The sequence below is a fragment of the Oryctolagus cuniculus genome, chromosome 19 (assembly GCF_964237555.1).
Source record: "Oryctolagus cuniculus chromosome 19, mOryCun1.1, whole genome shotgun sequence".
In the NCBI taxonomy this organism is placed as follows: Eukaryota; Metazoa; Chordata; class Mammalia; order Lagomorpha; family Leporidae; genus Oryctolagus; species Oryctolagus cuniculus.
In genome coordinates, this window is record NC_091450.1 from 8,831,474 (window position 1) to 8,855,795 (window position 24,322).

Genomic DNA, 24,322 nt, shown 5'->3' on the forward strand with positions numbered 1-24,322 from the left:
TCATGCTGGGGAGATGGGATGCGTGGTAAAATGCAAGGTCAAGGCCTTGTGAACCTTGAGGGACATCAGGATCAGCAGCTAGGAAGCAGGGCCGAGGAGAGGTGCCCCAGGGGCTGGCGCCTGAAGTGGGGGCGGCTTTGAGGACAGACAACAAGGAGTTCGTGTGGGGGGGATTCTCAAAGTGTGGGCTGCCCATTGCTGACCGGCTGCCTGTCTGGTGGGGAGAGGTGCCACAAAAGACAAAGCTGAGGAATGGAATAGACGTGGAGCTGCGGTTTTCAGGGGAGAACCTCACTTGGGAGGGAACATTTCAGCAGAGTGAGGGAGTGGAAATCTGGGGGAGGAGTTTCCAGCTAAGGGAACGCCAGTGCAAAGGCCCTGAGGCAGAAGCACGCCCAGGGAAGTTATGGGTGGGGGGCTATTGTAATCCATAAGCTGTACTTTGGAAATTTATGTTCATTAAATAAAATAAACAAACAAACAAACAAACAAAAAGAAGCACGCCCAGCGGTATCTGAGCCAGGGCAAGAAGATGGTGGGGGTGGGGGCAGGGGCGGGGGGAGCAGCATGGGCCCCAGATCATGCATGGGCAACCATGAGGCAGAGGACAGCAGCTTTGCGGCCACCTTTGCCCCCACCCAATTATTCAGCAGGCCATGGGGGACAAGTAGAAGCAGAGGGACCAGAGAGGGGGCTGCAGGGGTCCTCCAGACAAGCGATGGTGCCGGTTCCCAGCAGGGCAGCAGAAGGGATGGTGAGAAACGGCTGGACTCTGGATGCGTCCTGAGCACGAGGCACAAGGTTTGGCAGGACACAGTTATCTGTGCAGTCACCAGGCTGCCTGGCCCGCCGCTTTCCAGGCATGGAGGGAGGGTCTCCATTCCCAGGAGGCAACCTGAGGCCACAGGACTTGTTTGGGCCCATGGAATATGAGCAGGAGGATCTGGACCACGTCTGGCCAAGAACCCCGTTCCCCGTTTCTTGTGAGCCGGGGCCTCACAAGAAGACAGCATGAAACAGAGACCCCAGCTGACTGGCGATGGGCATTGACACAGGAGCAGCAAACAAACCCAGCATCTGGGACGTCTGGGATTTGCAGGGTGTGACACAGCACAACCAGCCATGCTGGCTGGGGAGGGCAGAGGGGAGAGCACAGTTCGGGTGCCCCCTAAGGGCCAGTGGGGTCGGTCCCTACTGCAAGACAGTAAGAGGGTGGAGGGTGGGCATTGAGCAGAGAGGTTAAGAAGCCACCAGCGATGCCCACATCCCATCTCTGAGTCTGAGCCCTGGCTCTGTCCCTGACTCCAGCTTCCTGGTATTGCGCACTCTGGGAGGCAGCAAGTTCTTGGGTCCCTGCCACTCATAGGAGAGACCTAGATGGGGTTTGCCACTCCTGGCTTTGGCCCTGGCTGTCCCAGGGACACAGTGCAACCCGGGTCTCACATGCTGTGGTTCCTGGGCATGTGAATGACTAATAAAAATCACACCCTTTTCCCAAATGTTGCTATGATTCTGTGCATTGTTGAATTAAGACTTTGCTGCTGTTGTGACTGGGGCCATACATAGGGAACCAGGGAGCTGAGAAAGCCTGAGCCTGCCCCCTCCAAATCTGGTCCCCAGTCCCCTGCCCCCCACCCTGTGCACAAGGAATAGGAACTGGAAGGGGGTGGCCGAGGAGACGGAGGCAGGGGGTGGGACCAGCTGCCCTGGCTTCCCCACTTGCCCAGGTGGGGCTCAGCACCTACCGTGCAGGGGTCTCTGCCAGCCCAAGAGGTGGGGGAAGGCACCATGTGTGCTCCCTCCCTATCCCAGGACTACTCCAGGCTGCCCTCACTCCCCCTTCCCCAGCCCTCAAGTGTGCTATGCGTGTTCATGCACATGCATGTGCGTGTATGTGTGCTCACACGAGGGCCTGTCTCTGTACCTCCCTCCTTTTCTGTCTGCTTCTGTCTCTATCTCTGCCTTTCCCTCTGCGTGTGTCTCCCTTTGCCTCTCACTCTGCCTCGCTCACCCCTTTCCTTACTTCCCTTACTCGCTCTCCCCCTACCCCACCCCAGTCCCCATCTCAGCCTCTCTCTGCACTCCTCTCTGATTCTGTGTGTCTCCATTCCCTCTGTGTCTCTGTCTCCTTCTCACCCGGATTCCCTTGGGCCATCTCTGAGACACTGCCTGGAGAGGCTGGGATGCAGGGCCCAGGCTGCCACAGCCATTGCTGCTCCCAGGCCCCACCCTTGCCCAGACCACAGCCTACTCAGCCTCCTCCCCCTTCACCTGCTTCCAGAGACTGAGCTTGGCCTCCCCAGCCTCCCCCTACCCCACCCCTCTCCCTGGGAGGGGGTGGTGCCTCCCACAGCCGAGCCACCCAAAAGCAAGACGACTGGGCCCTGGGGCTGGGCCTACCCTCACACCTGGCCCACAGCAGCACCTGGCTGGGCTCCAAGGGCAGTTCAGAGTCACGGGATAAATTTCCGGAGTGCACGGACCTCTGGGGACAGAGACTACACTGTCATCTGTACAGTGTGTGTGCACTGGGTGTTGCACCTGCCTTCCAGGTAGAGCAGATGGGAAGCCCCGGGAGGCACGGGAGGAGCCACAGTCACCTGGCTCCCACGATGGACTGAGCACCACAGGGCCTCTGACCGCCAGGAGAACTTTAGAAAACTCTCACCCGCTCAGTTCCCAATCACCGCTTCCACCAGCGTCCATACCCGACCATCCGGTCCACAGGACCCCCAAGAATCTGCCAGGGCCTCCATGCAGGGGTCAGTGAGGGCCCTGCCCCCTTGCCTCTGGCCAGAGCCCAGGCTGGCCCCCCTGCAGCCCCAGAGGGTGTCTGCTCCAGTCTCACTGGCTCACGTCCTCAGTTTGTTCCCAACGTCACAGTGAGCGCTTCCAAGCCACCACGCTCACTCCACAGAAGGACCAGAGACAGCCTGGAGCAGTGAGACCCTGCGACCAGCCCTCCCACTGAGGGGTGTGCCACCTCCCGAGGGCCACTATATGGGGGTCCCTGGGACATGGCAGCAGAGGAGCTCACCAAATCTCCACTGTGCCTCGGGCTGCTCACTTGGGGGTGTGAGACACGAACGGCAAACACACACCAGAACAAGCAACCAGGTCACTGTGGGATGCCGGCATCTCAGGCAGCAGCTTAACCCACTGCACCACAGCACCAGCCCCAGAAAAAATCCCTTTGAAAGTCCTAATGCGGACCCAGCAGGTGCTCCTAACACAGAGTCTGCCTGGTATGTTATCAGCATCTTCCCAAGCACCAGGAATCTCCTGGGTGGGGCATGCGTGGGTCCTCAGATTCCTGAAATGGAACAGTGTACCTTAGGGGACTGGCAGGATAGCTCAGATTTTCTGCACAAAAGCAGAGAAAGAAAGAAAAACGTGGGGTGATGAGCTGGCGGCCTCTGCCTCCCAAGGTGTGCACAAGAAGGGAAGGGGTCACCCCATCACCCTCTGCCTCCCTGGGCCTCATAAGAAGAAACCTCCCCCTTAGAGGGAAGAACTGCACACCGAGAGCAATGGCAGGAACCACAGCCAGCATTCGTCCCACAAATGTTCACTGAGCACCTACTATGTGCCTGGATTCTAAGCACTGGGGAGCCAGCAGCAAATAACACAGACAAAAATCCCCCCCTGCCTCCCTGGGCAACACAACAAAACAAGTGATGTGGAGGGAAGGCCATGGGGCTAAGTGCTGGACAAAAAAAAAAAAAAAAAAAAAAAAGCAAGAAACCTGGGTGGGGGTGGGGAGGGGTTTGACTCAGGTGGCCTGAAAGAGCTGAACACAGATGAAAAGAAATGGCAGGAGACGGGTTTGGGTGCATCTGGGAAAACTGACAGTGCCTGTCAGTGCAAAGACCCTGAGGTCAGCGTGTGCCTGGTGTCCTCCTGGAGCCCAGTGTGGCAGAAGTGTGGGGACCAAGGGAGCAGCAGGAGAGGAGTTCAGTGGGGTGACGTGGCCAAGGAAGGCTGAAGAATTCCCTAGTAGGATCTTGGCTATCATGCTGAGTGCCAGGAGGGTCACGGGGGAAGGGCATTTAGCCTGGTGACTATGATGCCCCAGGTACCACCACAGCGTGCCTGGGCTCAGTTCCCAGCGCTAGCTCCTGACTCCAGCTTCCCACTAATGCAGAGCCTGGGAGGCAGCAGCGATGGCTCAACTAGTAGGGCCTCTGTACACCCACAGAAAACCTGGCTGAAGCTCCCAACACCCAGCTCCGACCCAGGCCAGCCCCAACTGCCATGGGCATCTCGGGAGTAACTCAGCCTCTTTCCTAATAAATGAAAAATGATTTTAAAAAGGATAGGTTCTGACAATGACTGGGCCAGGGCGGGGCAGGGAGAGCAGAGGCAGAGGGGCCACGGCTGATGCCCCAGAGAGATGTGGGTGGCCGCAGGTGGCTCCCAAGAGTGGCCAGGGGCCTCGGCACTCCCGGCGCTGTCTCCCTGCATCCTCACACCCTGAGCAGGTGCTGGCTGCCTCATCCCCAGCTACAGAGCAGCAAACTGAGGTTGTGTCGGGAGCCACACGGCCATCAGGAGGCAGATCCCCCACCAAGGACATCCATCTGCCCATCCTCCAAGACAGAGAGCGGTTCCAACCAGCAGCCAAACGCACCCCTTTCCCGCTGCTCTGCCGGGCACGCTGGCTCCCAGTCTTGGGTCCACAGAAGCTATCTGGCCTGGCTGCCCACACCCACCCACCGCCATCTCTCTGAAACCGCACCTCCCTCAGTCCACCGGGCCTCAGCTCCGCTAACCCCCAGCACACCGGCCTCTGCCCACAGCCAGATCCTCACGAGCACCTAAAGCAGAAGAGAAAGCCAGCGTGGGCCCATGGCCAGGGTAAGTCTGCATGGGCCGAGGCCACGCCCCCCCGCTTTTCCTGCAAGGACCCAGGGTTCCCACTCAGGGTGGAAAGAGAAAAGATCTCTTTGTGCCCGGGCTGGTGAAAGTGTGTCTGTTTAGAGCAGACTGCAAAGGGGGGGTGATGAGACTTGGCTGCGGCTGCCCCCAGGGGAGGAGAGAGGTTTTGGGGGAGCACAGAGAGGAAGCACCCAGAGTAGCTGCTGCTCCCCGAGAGGTGAGGCTATCTGGGTGACATTTGCAGGGACAGGGGAGGAGGGGGCCGCTTTGCGCGGATTTGGCGGCATGGTGGGGGTAGGGAGGGGAGCAAGTCTGCCCTTGATGTTGGGGATCAGGGGAGGGAGAGGAGGGCAGGATTTTGCTCAGGGGTTTTGGGGGGAGTATTTTTTTCCTCTTGGAGGAAAAAAATAAAACAAAATGATTACAGAACCCAGAAGAAAGGTTGTCATGGCAACAAGTTTGCGGCCAGGTACTTGCCAATGTTGTTTTCAGGACCACAGCCGTGGGGGAGGAGAAGGTGAGAGGGGCGCTGGGGTGTCCGCGGCACAGCCCCGCCCGTCCACGCTGGTTCACACCTGCCCAGCCCCGCCCCCCAGCACCTGCTCACACTCACCCCGGCCCCGCCCCCTGTGCTGGTTCACACCTGCCCAGCCCCGCCCACACCTGCCCCTTTCTCACTGACAAGCAGCTGATAACTATCGCCCAAGTTCTCAGGAAGGAGAGCAGTGATTTTCTCCAGGAGCTGATCTCTCACCAACACTAGCCAAGAGAAAACTCTGGATTTGTTTTACTTACTTAACAAACCCACCATTCATGTTCCTACTTAACACAGGGCTGGGGGTGAGGGTCTTCTCCTTTCTCCAGCCTTCCCCTCCCCCACTGCACCCTTGTCACCCCCCATCCCTTCCCTCCCATGTCTTTCCATACCCTCATGCACACACACCCCAACACTCCTTACAAAACCATTCTGGCCAGAACCTCTCTGAGCCTGATGTGTGCTCCCCCCTAGAAAAGCTCCCCCCCAGAAGTGCCTGTCTCAAACGAGGTGGCCAGGATGCAACAAGACTTGACAGGCAGGCAGGCAGGAAATTGTTACAGGGCCTGAGAAGCCCTGTTCCATGAAAGCCAGCACTGGGTTTAAGTGTTCTTCAATTAGTAAGTTCCTTTTCTAGAAAGAAAGAAAGAAGGAAGGAAGGAAGGAAGGAAGGAAGGAAGGAAGGAAGGAAGGAAGGAAGGAAGGAAGGAAGGAAAGAAAGAGAAAGAGAGAAAGAGAGAAAGGAAGGAAGGAAGGAAGAAGGAAGGAAGGAAGGAAGGAAGGAAGGAAGGAAGGAAAGAAAGAGAGAGAGAGATAGAGAGAGAAAGGAAGGAAGGAAAGAAAGAAAGAGAGAGAGAGATAGAGAGAGGAAGGAAGGAAGGAAGGAAGGAAGGAAGGAAGGAAGGAAGGAAGGAAGGAAAGACAAGACAAGACTCGGGCATAAATATCCCAGGTCAAGCCCTAGTGCACTACAAGGAAACACTCATAAACACTGGGGTCATGACCCTCAGTCACCTGGAGCAATGGGGAGGCTCAGCCGAGCGGTGGGAGCCAAGACACCCCTACAGGGCTGCGAGCAGGTGCACATGGGGGCTCTGTGCAAAGGACGTGCCTGTGCGTCACAGACGGGGGTGTCCTGGGAGCAGGGTCTCCTGAACCCTGGAAACATCACTGTGAACTTGCAGGACGGGCTGTGGAGACCACCACCCCGAAGGATGTCCATGTCTGTCCCAGCCAGGTGTTAACCAGGCTTCCACGTGGGAGGTGAGGGTCGGGTGGATTTGGGCCAAGACGCCTTCTGGGGGCTCTTTAAGTATGTGTGCTTATTATTACACTCCAAATTCAAACTGCCGGCCCTGGGTGCACACCAGCAGCGAGTCCGACACAGAGAAGCCAGTCAGGGGCAGGGCGCCATTCAAATGCCCGTGCCTCTGACTCAGGCAGGCCTGGCTCAGATGGACACTCGGAAAACTATGGCCCAGGGATCCCCCATCCCCAGGTGACAGAGTGACAGAGAGAGAGAGAGAGAGAGAGAGAGAGCAGGCGACGCCCCGGGACACTCCTGCCACATTGTCTCAAGGCCCCACCCCAGCACAGATCCTGCAAATACTCAATCAAGAACTATTATGTGCGAGACACTCTCCAGAGATGGGAAGTGAAGCCATCAACCAGAACCACCCAGGCCAGCTCTCACCAAGTGACACTGGGGAGGGCAGAGGAGGACAAAGTGGGAGGGGGGAGGAGAGGCAGGTGGTGCCGAGTGTGATGAGGGAGAGACAGGCAGTGCAGAGACCCAAAGACCAAAAGGCCCTGCCTGCCAAGGCGTGTTTGCAGGTGGGCGCCAGGCCTCACAGTCTTGTCCAGAACCTCCTGTGGAGGTCAGAAGGTGGGTGGGAGGGTCCCACTGGGGCTGAGGAGGAGCCGGTCAGGCAAAGAGGTGAGCCAGGGTGTCAGTGGCTTCATTTTACACTTCTGCCCCTTCCCCAACACACACACACACACACACACACACACACACACACACACGTCCTTAAAACGAGTTAGGCTACTGGTTCACACAGGGCAAAGCAGGGACCAGCGTCCACTCCCCCCTCTCCCCTGGAGTGCCCACGGTGCAGCCAGCACATGCCAAGAGCCATGCACGCACGCTCCCCCGTTAACCTTGGGCAAAGGGGCTAATGCACTCACAACGGGGTCCCACAGCCAGCCCCTAAGCAACAACATCCCCACCGCCCTGGTCCTGCGGGCCAGCACCACATGCTAGCTCTCTGGCCCCAGCAGCTGTCAGAGGCGGCTGTCCCCTGGGCCTCGCCACCAACCTGGGGGACAGCGACTCCAGCCCCGGCTATCGGCAGAGGGCAGAGGAAGGGGCAGCAAGCCCCCCTTCTGAGCCCCTGAGCTGCCCCACAGCCACGCGCGCGAAGCCAAGCCTCCCGGACTCGGAGTTCCCCGCACGCCCCTTCCCCGCCGAGGGGCCAGGACGCCAAGGCAGGAGGGACCCCCGCGGGACTCCCCCACTCCACCCCCGGCTGCCGGGTCCTGAGCTTCCCCAGCTCCATCTGAGAGGTTTCTGCGGGCTGGCGTTGAGGGGCTGAGGAACCCCCGGGGCTCGGGGCTCCCCACCCCCCACCCCCACCAAGGCGAGACAGGGCAGGTGCTCCTGGACACCGAGCGCCCCACGGGAAGGACGAGGAGCTGGCGGGCGCCGGGCTGAGTGCGGGCGCGGCCAGGAGCGCGCGCGCTCCGATCCGCTGCTGAGGTGGGCACCGGGAGCCGCGCCCCCTGAGGCTCGCCCGCGTCCCCACAGCCGCCCGGGGGTTCGCCTTGGGGTGGGGGCGGCGGGACGTCCCGCACGCCCCGTGTCGCGGTCTCGGACCTTCCCCTCGCGCGCCCCCGCCCGCCGCCGGCGTCCCCAGCCCCGCGAGCGCCGACCCCAGTCGCGGCATCGGCGGCGGCGGCGCGGGGGGCCCCTGCCCTGCCGGGAGCTGAGGGAGCCGCCGGGGCCGCGCAGCCCGGGAGCCGGAGCCCGAGAGCCCAGCCCGCCGCGGCGGCGCCGCCGCTCACTCACCGCGTCCGCCGAGCTGCTCCTCGCACGAGTACCAGATGCCGGTGTGGAAATTCCTCAGGAGAAAGCGGTCGTCGCCCGTCTCCCAGCTGTAGAGCGCGCCGCCCGGGGGGCCGGGACCGGGGCCGGCGGCGGGGGCGGCCGTGGCGTTGGCCGTGGCGTTGGCGCCCGAGTTGGGGCAGTTGGCGCTCCCGCCCTGGCCGCAGCCGGGCTTGGGCACTCGCTGCGTGCCCTGGCACCAGTGCGTCGTGAGGAAGGCGGTGGTGGCGAAGAGCAGCGCCAGCAGGTTCAGGGCCACGGCCAGGAGCGCTCGGCCGCGGCGGCTCGTCTTCATGCCGCCCGCGCCGCCGGGACCGCGCCGCCGGGCAGCTCCGCGCGCGAAGTTGGCAGCTGGCGCCCCGCGTCAGCGGCCGCTGCCCGCCGCGCCGCGGGGCTCGGGCGCCTGCGATCGGCGGCGGCGGCGGCGGACGCGGCGCGGGCCCATGCCCTCCCCCGCCAGCCCACCCCGGGCGGGGGCGCGGCGGACGCGGGGGGTGCGGCGGGCTCTGGGTGCGCCGGGACGGGAGGAGGGTGGCGGGGAGGAGGGAGGCGGGCGCGGCGCACGAGGAGCGGCTCCGGCGCGCCCGGAGCCAGGAGCGCGAGTGCACCTCGGCGAGGAGCCTCTGGCGCCTGGCAGCGGCCGCAGCGCAGGGACGCGCGCCCCTCCGTGGGGAGACACCTGCAGGCGGCCCGCGACACTGTTCCGGCGCCCGCCAGCCCGCACGGGAAAGAGAGGGCGCCCCTCGCCGGGCGCGGGCGGGGGACTGGCAGAGGAGGGGACGCCCCAGACAGGGACCCCCGCACTGTTGTGCGGAGTCCGAGGAGCTCAGAGTATTCCAGGCTAACTGGGAAGGGGCGCGCCGCAGGCGGGGAGGAGGCGGCGCACACCAGAAACACGGGCAGATCCTGCTGAGGCTCCCCAGCCGACGAGGGGCGTGGGCCAGCAGCACCCTCCCCGAACAAGGGGCGCAGTCAGGGTCCCCAGAAACTTCCCCAGGGGGTGTGAACCACAGGGCTTCCCCCACGGGCAGGAGCTGGGAGGCCGGCCGGAAGGGACTGGGGCTGCAGAAGGAGCTCTAGGAGGATGGCATAGTTGTGGTTTGGAAGAGGTACCCGCCCCCAGCTTCTAGGAAGAGCCCCCCCCCCCCAAAGTCGAACAGCCCGCCAGCCAGCTCCTGGTCAGGGCTTGGAACAGCAGCAAGGTGCCCCATACCCGGTGCTAGGCGTTGGGAGTAACAGATGGGACTTCCCCCTGCAGGCTGTGCCCCACCCCCTCAACCCCCACAGCACGACCCAGGGGGTCCCGTTCCTCACCAGTACCAGGGCTGGCCACCTGAAATCATCTAGGCAGCCACAGGAGCAGAGTTCTCTAGCACGCTGACCTAGGCTTGACCAGCTGTGTGGCTTTGAACAAGTCACTTGCTCTCTCTGAGCCTGAGTTTCCATGTCTGAAAGCCAGGCGGGAATTTACTTCACAGGGACATCACCTTGGTCTATTCTGGTGAGATCATGTCTATCAACAGCGTTTTGTACACAGTAGGCACTCAATAAAGGCCTGCCCCCATCAGTAACGTCTGAACCAATTCAGACGTGAGGAACCTTGGGTTGGCCCCCTGTGGGCACCCTCGCCCCTGCTTCGGCTCTCAGGCGAACGGGCCGGGTTCCCTGAATGCGCCTCCCACCACACAGCCCACGGGGCTCAGATGCCCAGGGCGTGCAACCATTAATTGCATGCTGATTGCAAGAGCTCATTTGAATTCTGCCCAGGCTGAGAATTGCTCCAGCAATCCCTGGCTTGCCGAGTGGCAGGCCTCGCAGGCTTCAAGGTTATGGATTAGGAGTTGCCTTACTGCCATGGGTGGGTTTGTGTGTGCAGTCGGCGGCGGCTGCTGTGTAGCCAGAAGGCAGGTGAGGGTAGGGCGCCGTGGGCCCTGTGCTTGTGGGAGGAGCCAGCATGAAGGATGGAGTGGGTCCCCCACCCCTGCTTCTCAGAGTCTTTCTGGGGGGCCCGGGATAAAGAATCCCCAGGTGTTCTGAGTGAGGGCCTCCATGCAGTCACGGTGATGGTGAGAGAACTGGCTGTCAGGTAAGATGCATTTTGACCAAGCTGCTACAAGGAAGGAAGGCAGCACTTTGAAAGATCAGCCCCGCGGGTTAAGCCGCTGCCTGCAGTGCTGGCATCCCATATGGGTGCAGGTTCGAGTCCCGGCTGCTCCACTTCCGATCCAGCTCCCTGCTAATGCACTTGGGAAAGCAGCAGAAGACGGCCTGAGTGTTTGGGCCCCTGCACCCATGTGGGAGAGACCTGGAAGAAGCTCCTGGCTCCTGGCTTTTCTGGCTTTGGCCTGGCCCAGCCCCAGCCATTGCAGCCATTTGGTGAGTGAACCATCCATGGATGGAACATCTCTCTCTCTCTCTCTCTCTGTAATTCTGCCTTTCAAATAAATAAATCTTAAAACACACACACACAGAGTCCCTCCGTGGTGTGTTTGTGGACTGGAGTCCGTGGCTGGTATGCATGTGGGCAGGGCGCTGTGAGCCACAGGCTGGGCATCTGAAGCCACGTGGTCCCAGGGCCCATGTGTCTCAGGGACCAGTCTCTTAAGGAATATCCCAGGGGAGCTCCGAGGGGGCCGACATTTCCTCCTACGATACACCCATCTGCTCACTGAGCTCTCGTCTGCAGGTGGTAGGAGCCAGTGAGGGGCATTAGGCAGGGAGGGACAGAGCAGGAGAGCTCCCTGAGAAGGTGACCTTGACAGAGACTTGAAGCAAGGGAAGGAGCTGGCCCTGGGGACTGCCACCAGGGAAAGTGAGTTCCCAGCACAGGTTCAGCCCATGCAAAGGCCCTGGGGTAGGAGCCTGGGATAACAGACAAGTCTGGAGGAAGAGTGACGGGCAAGAGTCGTCGGGCACTGCCTGAGCGAGGCAGAAGCCTGCGGGTGGTGGGCAGACAAACCAGAGTAGAAGCAGAGCTAGCGAGTGACGCAGGGTCTCAGACCAGATTCCAACGGCTGTGGAGCATCTGCACTGGTTTTCAAGGCAGGTCCAGTAGGATTTGTTAAAGGACACAGCATGGGGCGTGAGAGAAAGGGGAGTCCCCGCCAGGATGGGGTTGCTGTTGGCTGATCTGAGGGTGCGGGGAGATCAGAACTCTGCAAGACTGTGTGCTGGGCCTGCTGCGGGAGCTGCAGTAGGAGGAGCTGCTCTGGGTGCAGACGACAAGAGCGCACGCTGTGCGTCTACACATCCTGAAGTGAATCAGAACTCATGTGCATGTCTACGCATCCTGAAGTGAATCAGGACTCACCTGCAAGCTGCTTGGAGAAGCAGCACAGTTGGAATGACCTTGGCTGCAGACAGAGGTTGGTGCAGGCTGGCATTTGTTTAGGAGGCCAGAAATTGGAGCCCAAAGCCTCGGCTCCTTCCTCTTTAGCCCAAGCCAGGGGCCAGGGCCTCCCAGCGGCCTCCTGTCTGCCTGCTGCAGCCCCCATCAGCTGCACCTGCTGCAGGGAAACCTGCCGCAGCATGCCGCTGCTTCGCCTGCCACTGCTCCTGGTGCCCACATGCCTGGGGGCGCCCTGCAGGTCAGAGACACTGGCTTCGGCTCCCATCTCCAGCCCCGCTGTGCACCAGTCATCTCAGCCATGATTCGTGGCTTTGACCCGCCCTCCCCCTCACTCAACTGGGTGTCCCCTGGGGTCAGTTCCACTGGCAGCCTGCAGGACAGATTCAGCCCCGGGAACCTATTTGGTTTGGCCTGGGTTGGAGGCGGCATCCACAAGCCCATTCCATTTTCGCACGCAGCCAACATCCAAGAATCATGAGATGTCACATCAAAACCCAGACTTCCTGCCAACCCGGGGCCTGTGTTGTTCCCGGGAATCTTGGGCAAATGTCCTTGTATGGGGGCAAAGGGGCAGTGGGCCCACCGAGCACTGAGCACACCTGCCAGGCCCCTGTGGGTATTTGAACTTGAGAACCTGGAATGAAGGCCCCCAACCATTTTTCCGTAAAACCTATCTAGGATGCAAATGGGATGTGTGTGACTTGGGGGAGGCCAACTTGGCAGGGCCACGAGGGGGGCTTCAGGGGGCTGCTCACACATGTGTGTGCTGGTCACACACGTGTGTTTGGTTCATGAGAACTCCTGAAGTCATACAGTTGGAAATTGTGCACATATACATATATATTCAACCAAAACTCCCAGGAAATCAATTGCCGCTCTGAGTCACCCAGTTAACACTTTTTGGGGAATGTGAACACACTTTGAAGGGTCACATTGCAGATGCATTTCCCTAGCGGCTTTTCTTCCCAGTCGGAGCCAAGAAGACATTGGCCAGTTTCCGGGTTGCCTATGTCACTTCCTGTTTCCGGAACTGTCAAAATAGGGCTTGGGAAAGCAGAGTGTAGCAAGAGATTGGCAGAGGAACGGGCACTGGAGCAACGGCTAAGACTCCTGCATTGGAGTTTCTGGATTTCAGCCCCACTTCGGAGTCCAGCTTCCTGCCAGTGCGCACCCCGGGGGCAGCAGGTGACAGCTGGAGCTGGGTTGAGGGCCAAGCTTGTGGCCTCGGCCTGACCCAGCTCCGGCTGTTGCCGGCATTGTGGAGTGAGCCAGCAGATGGCTGATGTCTCTAACAGGCTGCCTCTCTGCTTCTCTGTCTTGAAGACACAGAGGCCCTCTAAAAAGAGAGCGATAAACCACGTTCCAGTGATGAGGGAGCCTGGCTAAACGCTCACTCCCAGGAAATCTCAGGCTGGGAGTGCTGCTAGGGGGTCAGGGCTCCCCAGGGAGGGAGGAGCCTGGAGCTCTGTGCAATCAAAGGCATCCCAGGGGGCAGATTCTCCCGGGGAGAAGCAGGCGGTCTCATTAGAACGTGCTCAGCCGGAACTCCCCAGCCTGTTCTTTGAAACTGTCTGAGCTGCAGGGGCGCCTTAGGAAGTAGTTCTGGCCCCCTACCCCCCATGGCCCCACTCTGCGCCATGCGCTGGGTGAACGAGACAGGCCAGGTCCGCGGTGTCCTGGTGCTGTCTACAGGGGGAGCAGCTCATCAATTCTGTGTTTGCAGAAGGCGATATATGCAGTGGGGGGTGGGGGGACTATCCAGACCTGGAGGAGCCAGAACATTGGGGACAGGGATGAAGACGCGCCCAGGGATGTGCACACCCCATCACTGGAGTTCGTGGGTTTGAATCCCAGTTCTGCTCCAGATTTCAGCTGCTGGGAAGCAGCAGGTGACGGTGCAAGTACCTGAGTGCGTGCCACCCGCAGGAGACCTGGATGGAGTTCCCAAGTCCAGGCTTCAGCCTGGCCCCGCCCCAGCTACCGCGGACATTTGGGAAGTGGAAGAGCTCCCTGTGCCTCCGTGTGGGTGTGGGTGTAGGCGTGCGTGCCTTTCAAATATATAAATGTAAATCTTTAAAAAAAAAAAAAAAAAAAAAAACACGCTTCTCCCAACACCGTGGGAAGTTCCAAATTTCAATCTTGGCTCCGCCACACGGGGGCTCCGCGTCTTTGGAGGCCCCTGAACCTCTCGGTCAGAGCCTCGGTCTTCCCCTCTGTAAAACCAATCTGCCAATCTCTTGCTACACTCTGCTTTCCCAAGCCCTATTTTGATGGTTCCGGAAACAGGAAGTGACGTAGGCAACCGGAGGAGTGGGCGGGGGCACACATCCTCTCGCTTCTGCCCCTCTCTCGGGATGCGTGGGTCCATCTTACAGATCAGGAAACTGAGGCTGCCCGGAGGGCTTCCAGCAAGGGAAGTGCCCGGGGTGCCGGGGACTGAGGGGGGCTCTTACTCCAGGGCCCAGGAGCTTTGATTCTGCCCTCAGAGATGGGGATCCAGCCAGGGCTCTGGAGCAGGAGCATGGCGCGTCCAGGGTTGTGTTTCTGGAAGGTGTGTGTGTTGGGCGGAGGCGACCCTGACCTCAGGTGCGTGCAGGAGGGAAACGGCGGCGGCAGGTCCGGCTGGGGTGGAGCGGCTGGCAGCCATGAGGAGAGCCAGAGCCGCAGCTGCCGCCACGCCGTGCCTGGTCAGAGGGCGGCACGTGAGCCCTTCTGGAAGTCTTGGCGGATCTCCAGTGGAGAAGCTGAGGAGCCGGAAGTAGCAGGGCAGGGGCCGGAGCCCGCCACTCCCCGAGCCTCCTGGACCTCGCATCGCCAGGGCTCAGCTCGGAGCCCCGCAGGCTGCCGTCCTTGGGCCGCTCTCGGCCCTCGTGGTCCTGGGCCAGGAAGGCTGGACAGAAAACAGACATCTGCAGGTCTCTGACCGGACCACCCCTCTTTGAGCTTGTTTCTGGTCCTTGGCAAAGCTGCGGTTTGCTTCCCTCTGCTGCCCCCTAGGGGCCAAGAGCGGGGCCGCCTGCATTGTCAACCGGACAGCGGAGAGAACCGGCTCTCTTGCCGCCCGCCCACCCAGCACCAAGAAGCCGAAACTGCCAAGGACCCTGGAGTTAATTAAGTGATGAAAAGGTTCTCAAATTGCATAGAGATGACAAAGATACAATAAATAGTATATAAAGCATATATAAAACCTAGGAATGGGGGCAGGCCTATATTGCAGTGGTTAAGATGCCCCGGGGGACATCCACATCCCATGTCACAGCGCCTGAGTGCAGGGCCCAGCACCACTTCCAGTTCCAACTCCCTCCAGTGAGCATCCTCGGAGGTCCCTGCCACCCAGGTGAGAGACCTGGCCCCTGCTGTTGCCAGCACTTGGTGGGTGAACCAGCAGACCGAAGATCTCTATTTCTCTACCTTCCAAATAAAAAAAAAAAGTAATTTTTCAAAAAGTTGTATAAGAGAACATAAAGATTAAATAAGCACTTCTTTAAAGTGCTTTTTTCAGGGGAGAGTGGTCCAACATGGGAAGTGAGATACTCAGCAGACTCCTAGAATGGCAGATGTCCTGAATGGCACTCTGGCCTCAGAATCAGCCCTAAAGGCATTCGGTTCTGGCTGAAAAGCCCATGAGAGTATTTCAGGCATGGAAAGCCAAGACACTCTGGCAAAAGATCTCTGTGAGTGAGATCTCAGTGGAAAGAACAGGTCTTCAAAGAAGGGGGTACCTTTCTCTGAAGGGAGGAGAGAACCTCCACTTTGACTATGACCTTGTCTAAACAAGATAAGAGTCGGAGAACTCGGGGGGCTTCCATAGCCTTGGAAACTCATGACTGGAGCATAGGGGGATTGCTGATGCCATAGACAGGAGTGTCAATTGGTAAAGTCAACAACAGGAGTCACTGTGCACTTACTCCTCATGTAGGATCTCTGTCCTTAATGTGCTGTGCATTGAGATTTAATGCTATAACGAGTACTCAAACAATATATTTCACTTTGTGTTTCTATGGGTGTGCAATCTGTTGAAATCTTTACTTAATGCATACTAAACTGATCCTCTGAAAAAAAAAAAAAGAAAAGAAAAGAAACTATCAACTCCCAACTTGACTCTCACTGGGATTAAACATGACAATAGGTCTGCTCTGATTTCATCATCATTAAAAAAAAATCATCCATTATTTTTCACTTTATGTTTCTGTGTGGGAGCAAACTGTTGAAATCCTTACTTAATGTATACTAAGCTGATCTTCTGTATATTAAGATAATCGAAAATGAATCTTGATGTGAATGGAAGGGGAGAGGGAGTGGGAAAGGGGAGGGTTGTGGGTGGGAGGGACGGTATGGGGGGGAAGCCATAGTAATCCATTATTCGTACTTTGGAAACTTATATTCATTAAATAAAAGTTAAAAAAAAAGTGCTTTTTTCTCTCATTGACTCAGTACAACACGGAGTTCCTGGATTTCATTTAAACAGTCTTATTTGTTCTGGACAGCACTGCAATCGGGTGGGCTTGTTCACATCCTGAGAAGTGTGGGCTACCGCTTCGCATTGTGGCGACGCCGTGGTCTCCTCTGTCATTTCCAGGCTTGGTCTGCACAGGTGATAGGACTGAAAACCATGCTGCACTTTTTAAATACTCTCAGTTTATTTTTAAAAATATTTATTTGCATATCCACTTGGAAGTCAAAGTGACAGAGAGAGAGAGGTCTGTCCACAGGTTCACTCCCCCAGATGGCCACACCCGCCAGCACTGGGACAGACCAAATCCAGGAGCCAGGAGCTCCATCCGGGCCTCCCGTGTGGGCTGCAGCACCTCGGCCATCTCTCACTGCCCTCCCAGGCACATCAGCAGGAAGCTGAGTTGAAGCAGGGCAGCTGGGATGCAGTTCCACTATGAGGTGCAGGCATCCCAGAAGGCAGTTTAGCCCAATGCACCCCAACCCCCACTCCTAGTACTCACATTTTAATCCCATTCACCAAATAAGAGCTATGCTGGTAACATTTGTTTCACGTACAATCAACCTTCCCCAGCTGCCCATGGTGTGTGGTCTAGCAAGTAAATCAAGAGATCAGCATTGTGTATTTTTTTATTTTTTTTTTTATTTTTTTTTTTGACAGGCAGAGTGGACAGTGACAGAGAGAGACAGAGAGAAAGGTCTTCCTTTGCCATTGGTTCACCCTCCAATGGCCGCCGCAGCCGGCGCGCTGAGACCAGCGCACCGTGCTGATCCGATGGCAGGAGTACTTATCCTGGTCTCCCATGGGGTGCAGGGCCCAAGCACTTGGGCCATCCTCCACTGCACTCCCTGGCCACAGCAGAGAGCTGGCCTGGAAGAGGGGCAACCGGGACAGAATCCGGCACCCCGACCGGGACTAGAACCTGGTGTACCAGCACCACAAGGCAGAGGATTAGCCTATTGAGCCGCGGCGCCGGCCAACATTGTGTATTTTTAACAAATGGACTTAAAACTCCCTGGAAGTTTTCTGGGGGGAGGAAGATTTTTTAAATTGCTAAAATTTTCTATTTCCTGGTTCTTAAAGTGCACAGATTTGGAGAGTTTTCTAAAGGAAGCATATTTTCATTGCTTTTTGGCAAAAGCAAGCTTGTAACAATGGAAACATTTCCAAACATCTGCTTTCAAACGCTCTCTCCAAAACGTGAGCTCCTCAAGAGGCACTTGCATTCGGTTTCTCATGTGAAAATCACCTTCCTCTCACAGGGGCAGGTGCGGAGCTGCATTGGGCCAAGACAGAACGCTGGCAGGCGTGTACCATGCCACAAGAGGACGGCAAGGCTGGGCACTTGTCTTCTTCACAGGGAAAACCCAGAGATCCATCTCAAGGCTCAGGGGCATGTGAGCCGCCCCCTGGGGTCTCCTCACCGCCTAACAAGGTAGCTTCGAAGCACTCCACCACTGAAACAGCTGCGGTAGCTGAATTCATACAGAGAACAGCTTTATTTAGCTCTCAGTTGGGGAGCTTCGAACCCAAGACTGGCTGGCCCTGTTGGCGGACATGGAGGAGAACAACAGACACGATGGTGGAGCACGGGAGGCGGCAGGAACGTGTGGCAAGCCAGGCAGGAGAGTGGCTGTGCCCAAACTCAGGCTTTCACGACCTCCCCAGGACCACCTTCTGAGGGTACACCCCAGTGACCCAAGGACCCCCCACTAGGCACCCTCCTAAAGCTCCCCCCCATAGCATGGGCCTTTGGGAGACATTCAACATTCAATCTCATATCTAAACTGTGGCAAGAATCTTGTATGAAAAGGTCTTTTTCTTTTCAGATTCATTTTATTTATTTGAAAGGCAGAGTTACATAGAGGAGGGAGAGACATAGAGAGAGAGTGAGAGAGTTATCTTCCATCCACTGGTTCACTCCCCAAATGCCCACAATGACCCAGGCCAAAGCCAGGGACCAGGAGCTTCTTCCTGGTCTCCCACGTGGGTGCAGGGGCCCAAGCACTTGGGCCATCTTCTACTGCTTTCCCAGGCCACAGCAGAGAGCTGGATCAGAAGTGGAGCCATCGGGACTTGAACTGGCACCCATATGGGATGCTGGCACTGCAGGTGGTGGCTGTACCCACCATGCCACAGCACCAGCATAACAGTCTAAGTCCTGAACACAATAAAATGACTGGCTCTGTGTCAGGCACCCTTGAAAGCAGGTTCACAGGTGACAACTCATTACATCCACAAAGAGCCCCGGGGACAGCAGGAGTCAGTGCTCTGAGTTAGTCTGGTTCTCATTACAGCAATAAAGGACTTGAAGGGGCTGCTGGGCCGAGAAGAGGGGGTTATTCTGCTACACTTCTGGAAGTTCACCTGCCTGGCCCTGGTGGGTGTGCTTGCAACAGAGAAAGATCCCGTCTCCAGACAGGGAGCTTATGAGTGATTCGGGGTCAGGCTGCCTCTTAGCAAAACTCACCCTTGCAAGAGCTCAGGGATCCCACAATCCCTTGCAAGGGAAGCTCCCCCATGACCTAAGGCCCTCCCACTAAACCCCACCTCTTAAAGGCTCCACCACCACCGAGTGGACGCCAGGCTTTGACAGACGAGGAAACTGAGGCACAGGCATGGCAGAGGGGGTGGGGGGCACCTGGAAAGCATTTTCAGGACATCGCTGCGGTGACAGTGACGGATGACCCTGCCAAAGAGGAGACTGTGGGCAGGGCAGACAGGCAGGCCCCAGCCTGGAAACCAGAGCCTCTGCCCACCCGAGAGACTCCATAAGAGTCTAGAAGTTTCTGTGGTTGTGGGACAGGCCACCAGGGAGGAGTGACGCCTGGAGGTCAGCAGGAATGGGGAATTCTTGCGTTCCCTGAGCACAGCCTCATCTTGCCCAGGCTTAGGGTCCAGATGCCCAATACAGAACCCACAGTCTTGCCCACACAGGCCATCTGACCCAGAGCAGATGTCCACACACGCACATCTGCCCAGCACATGTTGGCTTAAGAGGAAGCGGATGCGTGGAACATCTGCATGGTGCCATGTGGTACGAGTCACACACGCCCTCGGTTCCTCCTATCTAGGCATGTGCCCTGATCTCCCCATTCCACAGATGGAAAACTGAGGCCAAAGGGAAGAGACCTGTCCAAGACCAGTGGCGCACTAGGGTTCATCCCAGGAGCGTGACTCCAGTGGCCCAGGGTGCCTGGACCTGACAGCCGTCACCTCCGGACGGCACCTGCCCAGCACTGTGTATTCAGAGTTCTTGACTGGAAGAGAACTTCATTAAGTTAGAAGCAGGAGTTGTGGCATCAGGTGAAGTGGAGACACAGGGACAGGAGTGGGCTGTCACCATTCCGCCTGCCTACAGAGCAGAGCAAACCAGGCGCCCAGTTGAGTGCAACCAGGGGCAGGGATGGCGCCCCCTGGTGGATGGAGGGTGTGGTGGCACTATCCAACACCCTGACCGGTACCCCGGGGAGGCGGTCTAGGTAGGAGCTTGGCCCGGGTGTGTGCTGACACGGCAGATCTGGCAGTGCATCCTTGGGAACATACTAAATCTTGGCACGTCTTGGGGGATGCTTGTCTTTGTCACCTCCACCAATGCAAAAGGAAGACCTTTCTCTCTGTCTCTCTCACACACTGTCCACTCTGCCTGTCAAAAAAGAAGAAGAAGCAGAAGCAGAAGAAAGAAGAAGAAAGAAGAAAGAAGAAAGAAAGAAGAAAGAAGAAGAAGAAGAAGAAGTGGAGCAGCCGGGTCTGGAACTGGAGCCCATATGTGTTGCCGGCACTGCAGGTGGCAGCCTAACTTCCTGCAGCACAAGGCCAACCCCTAGGCTTCCCTTCTGAGCATAAAGGTACTGTGTAGCAGAACTCTGCACGAATGCAAGATAGTATAAAGAATTCTTCAGTTGTCTGCAATTCCACAATGATTTTATATTCATTTCCGTGGGTAATCTGATGTCTCAATGCAAAATTGTATGCACATTTTATACAATTTTCATTGCACTATACACCCAGTTCTGTGTCTGGTTTTTACACTTGGACTCATAGCATGATCACCATTCAGCATCATCAGATGTCAGTAACAACAGGAACCATTAACTAACCACCTGGGAATGGTCCAGGCCCTTTATCAAGCTCCCTACATACTTCATTTAAATCTCACAGAAGTCCTGCAAGTGTGTGCTGCTAGGGAACCAATTTCACAGGTGAAGAAACTGAGGCCTGGGGTCTCATAGGGAAGAAGAGACACAGTCAAGACCCAACCTGGGGCCGGCGCTGTGGTGCAGCAGGTTAACGCCTTGGCATGCAGTGCCGGCATCCCATATGGGCACCAGTTCTAGTCCCGGCTGCTCCTCTTCCCATCCAGCTCTCTGCTATGGCCTGGGAAAGCAGTAGAAGATGGCCCAGGTGCTTGGGCCCCTGCACCCATGTGGGAGACCTGGAAGAGGCACCTGGCTCCTGGCTTCGGATCAGTGCAGTTCCAGCCATTGCAGCCAATTGGGGAGTGAACCAGCGGATGGAAGATTCATATTTCTCTCTCTCTCTCTCTCTCTCTCTCTCTCTCTGCCTCCACCTCTCTGTAACTCTTTCAAGTAAATAAATAAAATCTTAAAAAAAGGGGGGGGCTAGCACTGTGGCTCAGCAGGTTAACGCCCAGGACTGAAGCGCCAGCATCCCATATGGGCGCTGGTTCAAGACCCAGCTGCTCTACTTCTGATCCAGCTCTCTGCTGTGGCCTGGGAAAGCAGCAGAAAATGGCCCAAGACCTTGTGCCCCTGCACCCACATGGGAGACCTGGAAGAGGCTCCTGGGTCCTGGCTTCAGATCGGTGCAGCTCCAGCCATTGCAGCCAATTGGGGAGTGAACCAGCGGATGGAAGACCTCTCTCTCTCTCTCTCTCTTTGCCTCTCCTCTCTCTCTGTGTAACTGACTTTCAGATAAATAAATAAATCTTAAAAAAAAAAAGATGCAGTGTGGTGGCTTCTGTTGGGTCGGAATGGCTGCAGCGTGGCTCTCTTGAAGCTGACACTGGAGGTCTCTTGAGCAATCTGGTTTCGTCCAGTTTTTCAGCAGACACAGCTGGAAAGCCCAACGCTCACACGGGCTCCAGCGTCTATAAGAATGTCACAGATGCATCCCTGCAATATGCTTGTCCCTCGGGGAGGGCGGTCGTTGGCAGGGGTGGGAGGCAAGCTGGCTTTAAGGACGGCTTGCTCCAGCAGCCCACAGACATCAAGGGCTTGCTTCCCCACCAACCTGCTGGCTGATTTCTCAGGCTAGCTTCATTTCTTCGTCTCTTGTTCCCCCAACCACCCATGGAAGTCCCATGTGCAACAAAATGGCTGCCTTGGTTCCAGACCTCACTCCTCTCTTTCTTGGAAGCCCCTGCAAATGGTTCTGACCTCTCACTCCAGGCAGGGGGAAAACATGATGTACTGATTGGCTTATACCAGTCAAGGCCCACCCCTCCGAGCTGTCACAGGGCCAGTCCCCTTCAACAGTCCCGGCTGAGACTGTGACGGAGGTGGCCATGACAGCTGTCACTGCAGGACAAGCTGCCAAGAGTTGGCGGCTGAGTCTCGAGGCTGCATGAGCTGCACTCCACGCGCAGCCTGTTATGAAAATGAAGCCCCTGAGGCTGGGGGACTTGCACACAAGAGGTTCTGGAGTTCACAGACTTGGAAGCTGAAAAGCCCCACAGCATGGCCTGGTTCTTCCCAGGGTGCCCCTGGCTGAGCCGCCTCGTGGCAGCTGGCATCACAGACACGGGAGGTTGGGACACCAGGTGCCGTGGGGAGCTGGGAACCGGGGCAGGGGGCAGGCTCGTGGGGAGCTGGGAACTGGGGCAGGGGGCAGGCTCGCGCTTCCATCACAAGGGCCCACTCCCTTCCAAGTGCAGCCCCTTAAGGACCCAATGACTTCCCTCTGAGCCGCACCTCTTAAAGGGCCACCACCTCCCAACACTGCCACGCCGAGGGCCCAAGGAAACCATGTTTCAGCCCAAGCAGCCGTCCAGTCCTTCTCTTCTGGGATGGGTCCTGGGTTGCCATCCCTTGGACGGCGTGGTCAGGGTTACAGGGCTGATGGCAATCTTGGCCATGGGCTGCAAGGCCTCAGCGCTCGTCCAGCTGAGCCTGTTTTGCATGGTCCCTCCATCTCTCCTGGGTGCTCAGATGGTGCCCCTGAGCCTCGTTTTATTGGGCAAAGCCATTCAGCTTGGTGTGAAGGGGAGCTGGAGGGGTGCCTGAGGGTGACCCCGCAGCAACCTCCCAGAGGCGCTCAGGGAGATCTGGGTGGCCCAGATGACCAGTGACCACTACAAGAGGGTGGAGGGAAGTGGTGGCACCCTGGCCTTCCTGGGGTGGGGGTGGGGGCTTCTTCTGCCAAGCCCAGTGGGCAGCGATCTGAGGACAGCACGTGAATGTTCCTGGGCCCAATCCTCAGAAATGACCTTTTTTTTTTTTTGACAGGCAGAGTTAGACAGTGAGAGAGAGAGAGAGAGAAAGGTCTTCCTTCCATTGGTTCACCCCCACAAATGGCCGCTACAACCGGCCCTGAGCCGATCCAAAGCCAGGAGCCAGGTGCTTCCTCCTGGTCTCCCATGCGGGTGCAGGGTCCAAGCACTTGGGCCATCCTCCACTGCACTCCCAGGTCACAGCAGGGAGCTGGACTAGAAGAGGAGCAACCGGGACAGAATCCTGCGCCCCAAGCAGGACTAGATCCCGGGGTGCCGGCACCACAGGCAGAGGATTAGCCTAGTGAGCCGCGGCGCCGGCCCCCAGAAATGACTTTTGAGAGCAGGGCGGGAGGAGCCGGGAAGCCGGGATTACCTGTCCCTGCTGCACTAAATTGAGCCATGAAACTTTGATTACAGGGATACGGTCCATCAGTGCCGAGAGACAAGGCCAGTCTCAACAGGCTCATTAAAGGCACAGGCTGCTGATGGGATGAGGGAGTGAGGTGGGAGGCGGGAGGCGGAGGGCGCCAGCGGGAGGGGTTGCTGATCCCAAGGGCACTCAAAGCACCGTCCAGGGCCTCCCTTCCCCTGGGCCCAGGTTTCTCTGCAAACGTGACAGCTGCTCCGACGTGGTGGGGGCAGGAGGGGAGGCACATGCCACTTCTCCAACCAAGCAGAGTGCAGCGTAGCCTTGTCCCCTCTGTTGCCTTCCTGCCCCTATGAGCAAAGGAGAGGTGACAGAGACTCCCCAGCTCTCCTGGCTGGAGGTCCAGGGTTGTCTGCCAGCTGGCCAGGCCGGGTCAGAGGGGGTGAGTGGAGGTGTAGGCTGGTGGAGTCGTACTGCTCAGGGCCGGATGGGAGCTGGTGTGGATGGGAGGGAGCCCTGGGGTTGGTGGGAGCAGCTGGGTCGGAACCACAACCAGAACACTGCCACTGCACTCCCAGAGGGGGCAGCATCGTCATCAATGAGTTCCAGAGAGGGGAGGCGAGACAGAGAGAGGGGAGAGGGAGAATCCGTGAGGATGGCCCTCACAGACCTGCAGCCCGGCATGTGTTCCAGCACACACACACACACACACACACGCGCGCGCGCGCGCGCGCAGGCCGTGTCTCCCCGGTGGCCGAGAACACGGCTCAGAAACCAAGTCTACTGTGGCTCCTGGGAGTCTAGTTTGCAAGGGGCTGCTCCCAGGCTCAGGGCTGCTTGACCCAGGGCCTCTGGCTGCCACCTCACATGTCCCCTCTACCCTGCAACAAGCGCCATGGACCTCGGCTCCCACCCCGCCAGTCCCGTCCCCACCCGCCCCACAGAGAACGCTGTCTGTGTTTAGAAGTGGTTGAGAAAAGTCAGAATCAGACTCGGAGGTGGTGGCGTAGGCATTGTGCCCAGCAGTGAAGTCACCTTCATCCGCTATAATCCCTGGCTCCCGCTCCTGACTCCAGCTCTCTGCTAGTGCAGACCCTGGGAGGCAGTGGTGATGGCCACCCCTGGGCCCCTGCACCCGCGTGGGACACCCGGATGAAGCTCCTGGCTCCTGGCTTCAGCCTGG

General features: G+C 58.0%; 2 protein-coding genes across 2 annotated transcripts in view; one reads left to right on the forward strand and one right to left on the reverse strand.

Moving 5' to 3' along the window:
• LOC108176799 (germ cell-specific gene 1-like protein) overlaps positions 1–8,929 on the reverse strand; it is a 49,596-nt gene extending 40,667 nt beyond the window's left edge. Inside the window, exon 1 of the mRNA XM_070064935.1 lies at positions 8,481–8,929. Within this exon, the coding sequence (XP_069921036.1) occupies positions 8,481–8,811 (331 nt within the window). The 5' untranslated portion in view covers positions 8,812–8,929. The remainder of the gene's footprint in view (positions 1–8,480) is intronic.
• Positions 1–24,322, forward strand: part of LOC138847136 (ankyrin repeat domain-containing protein 26-like) — a 271,305-nt gene that overhangs the window by 62,138 nt on the left and 184,845 nt on the right. The window lies entirely within an intron of this gene.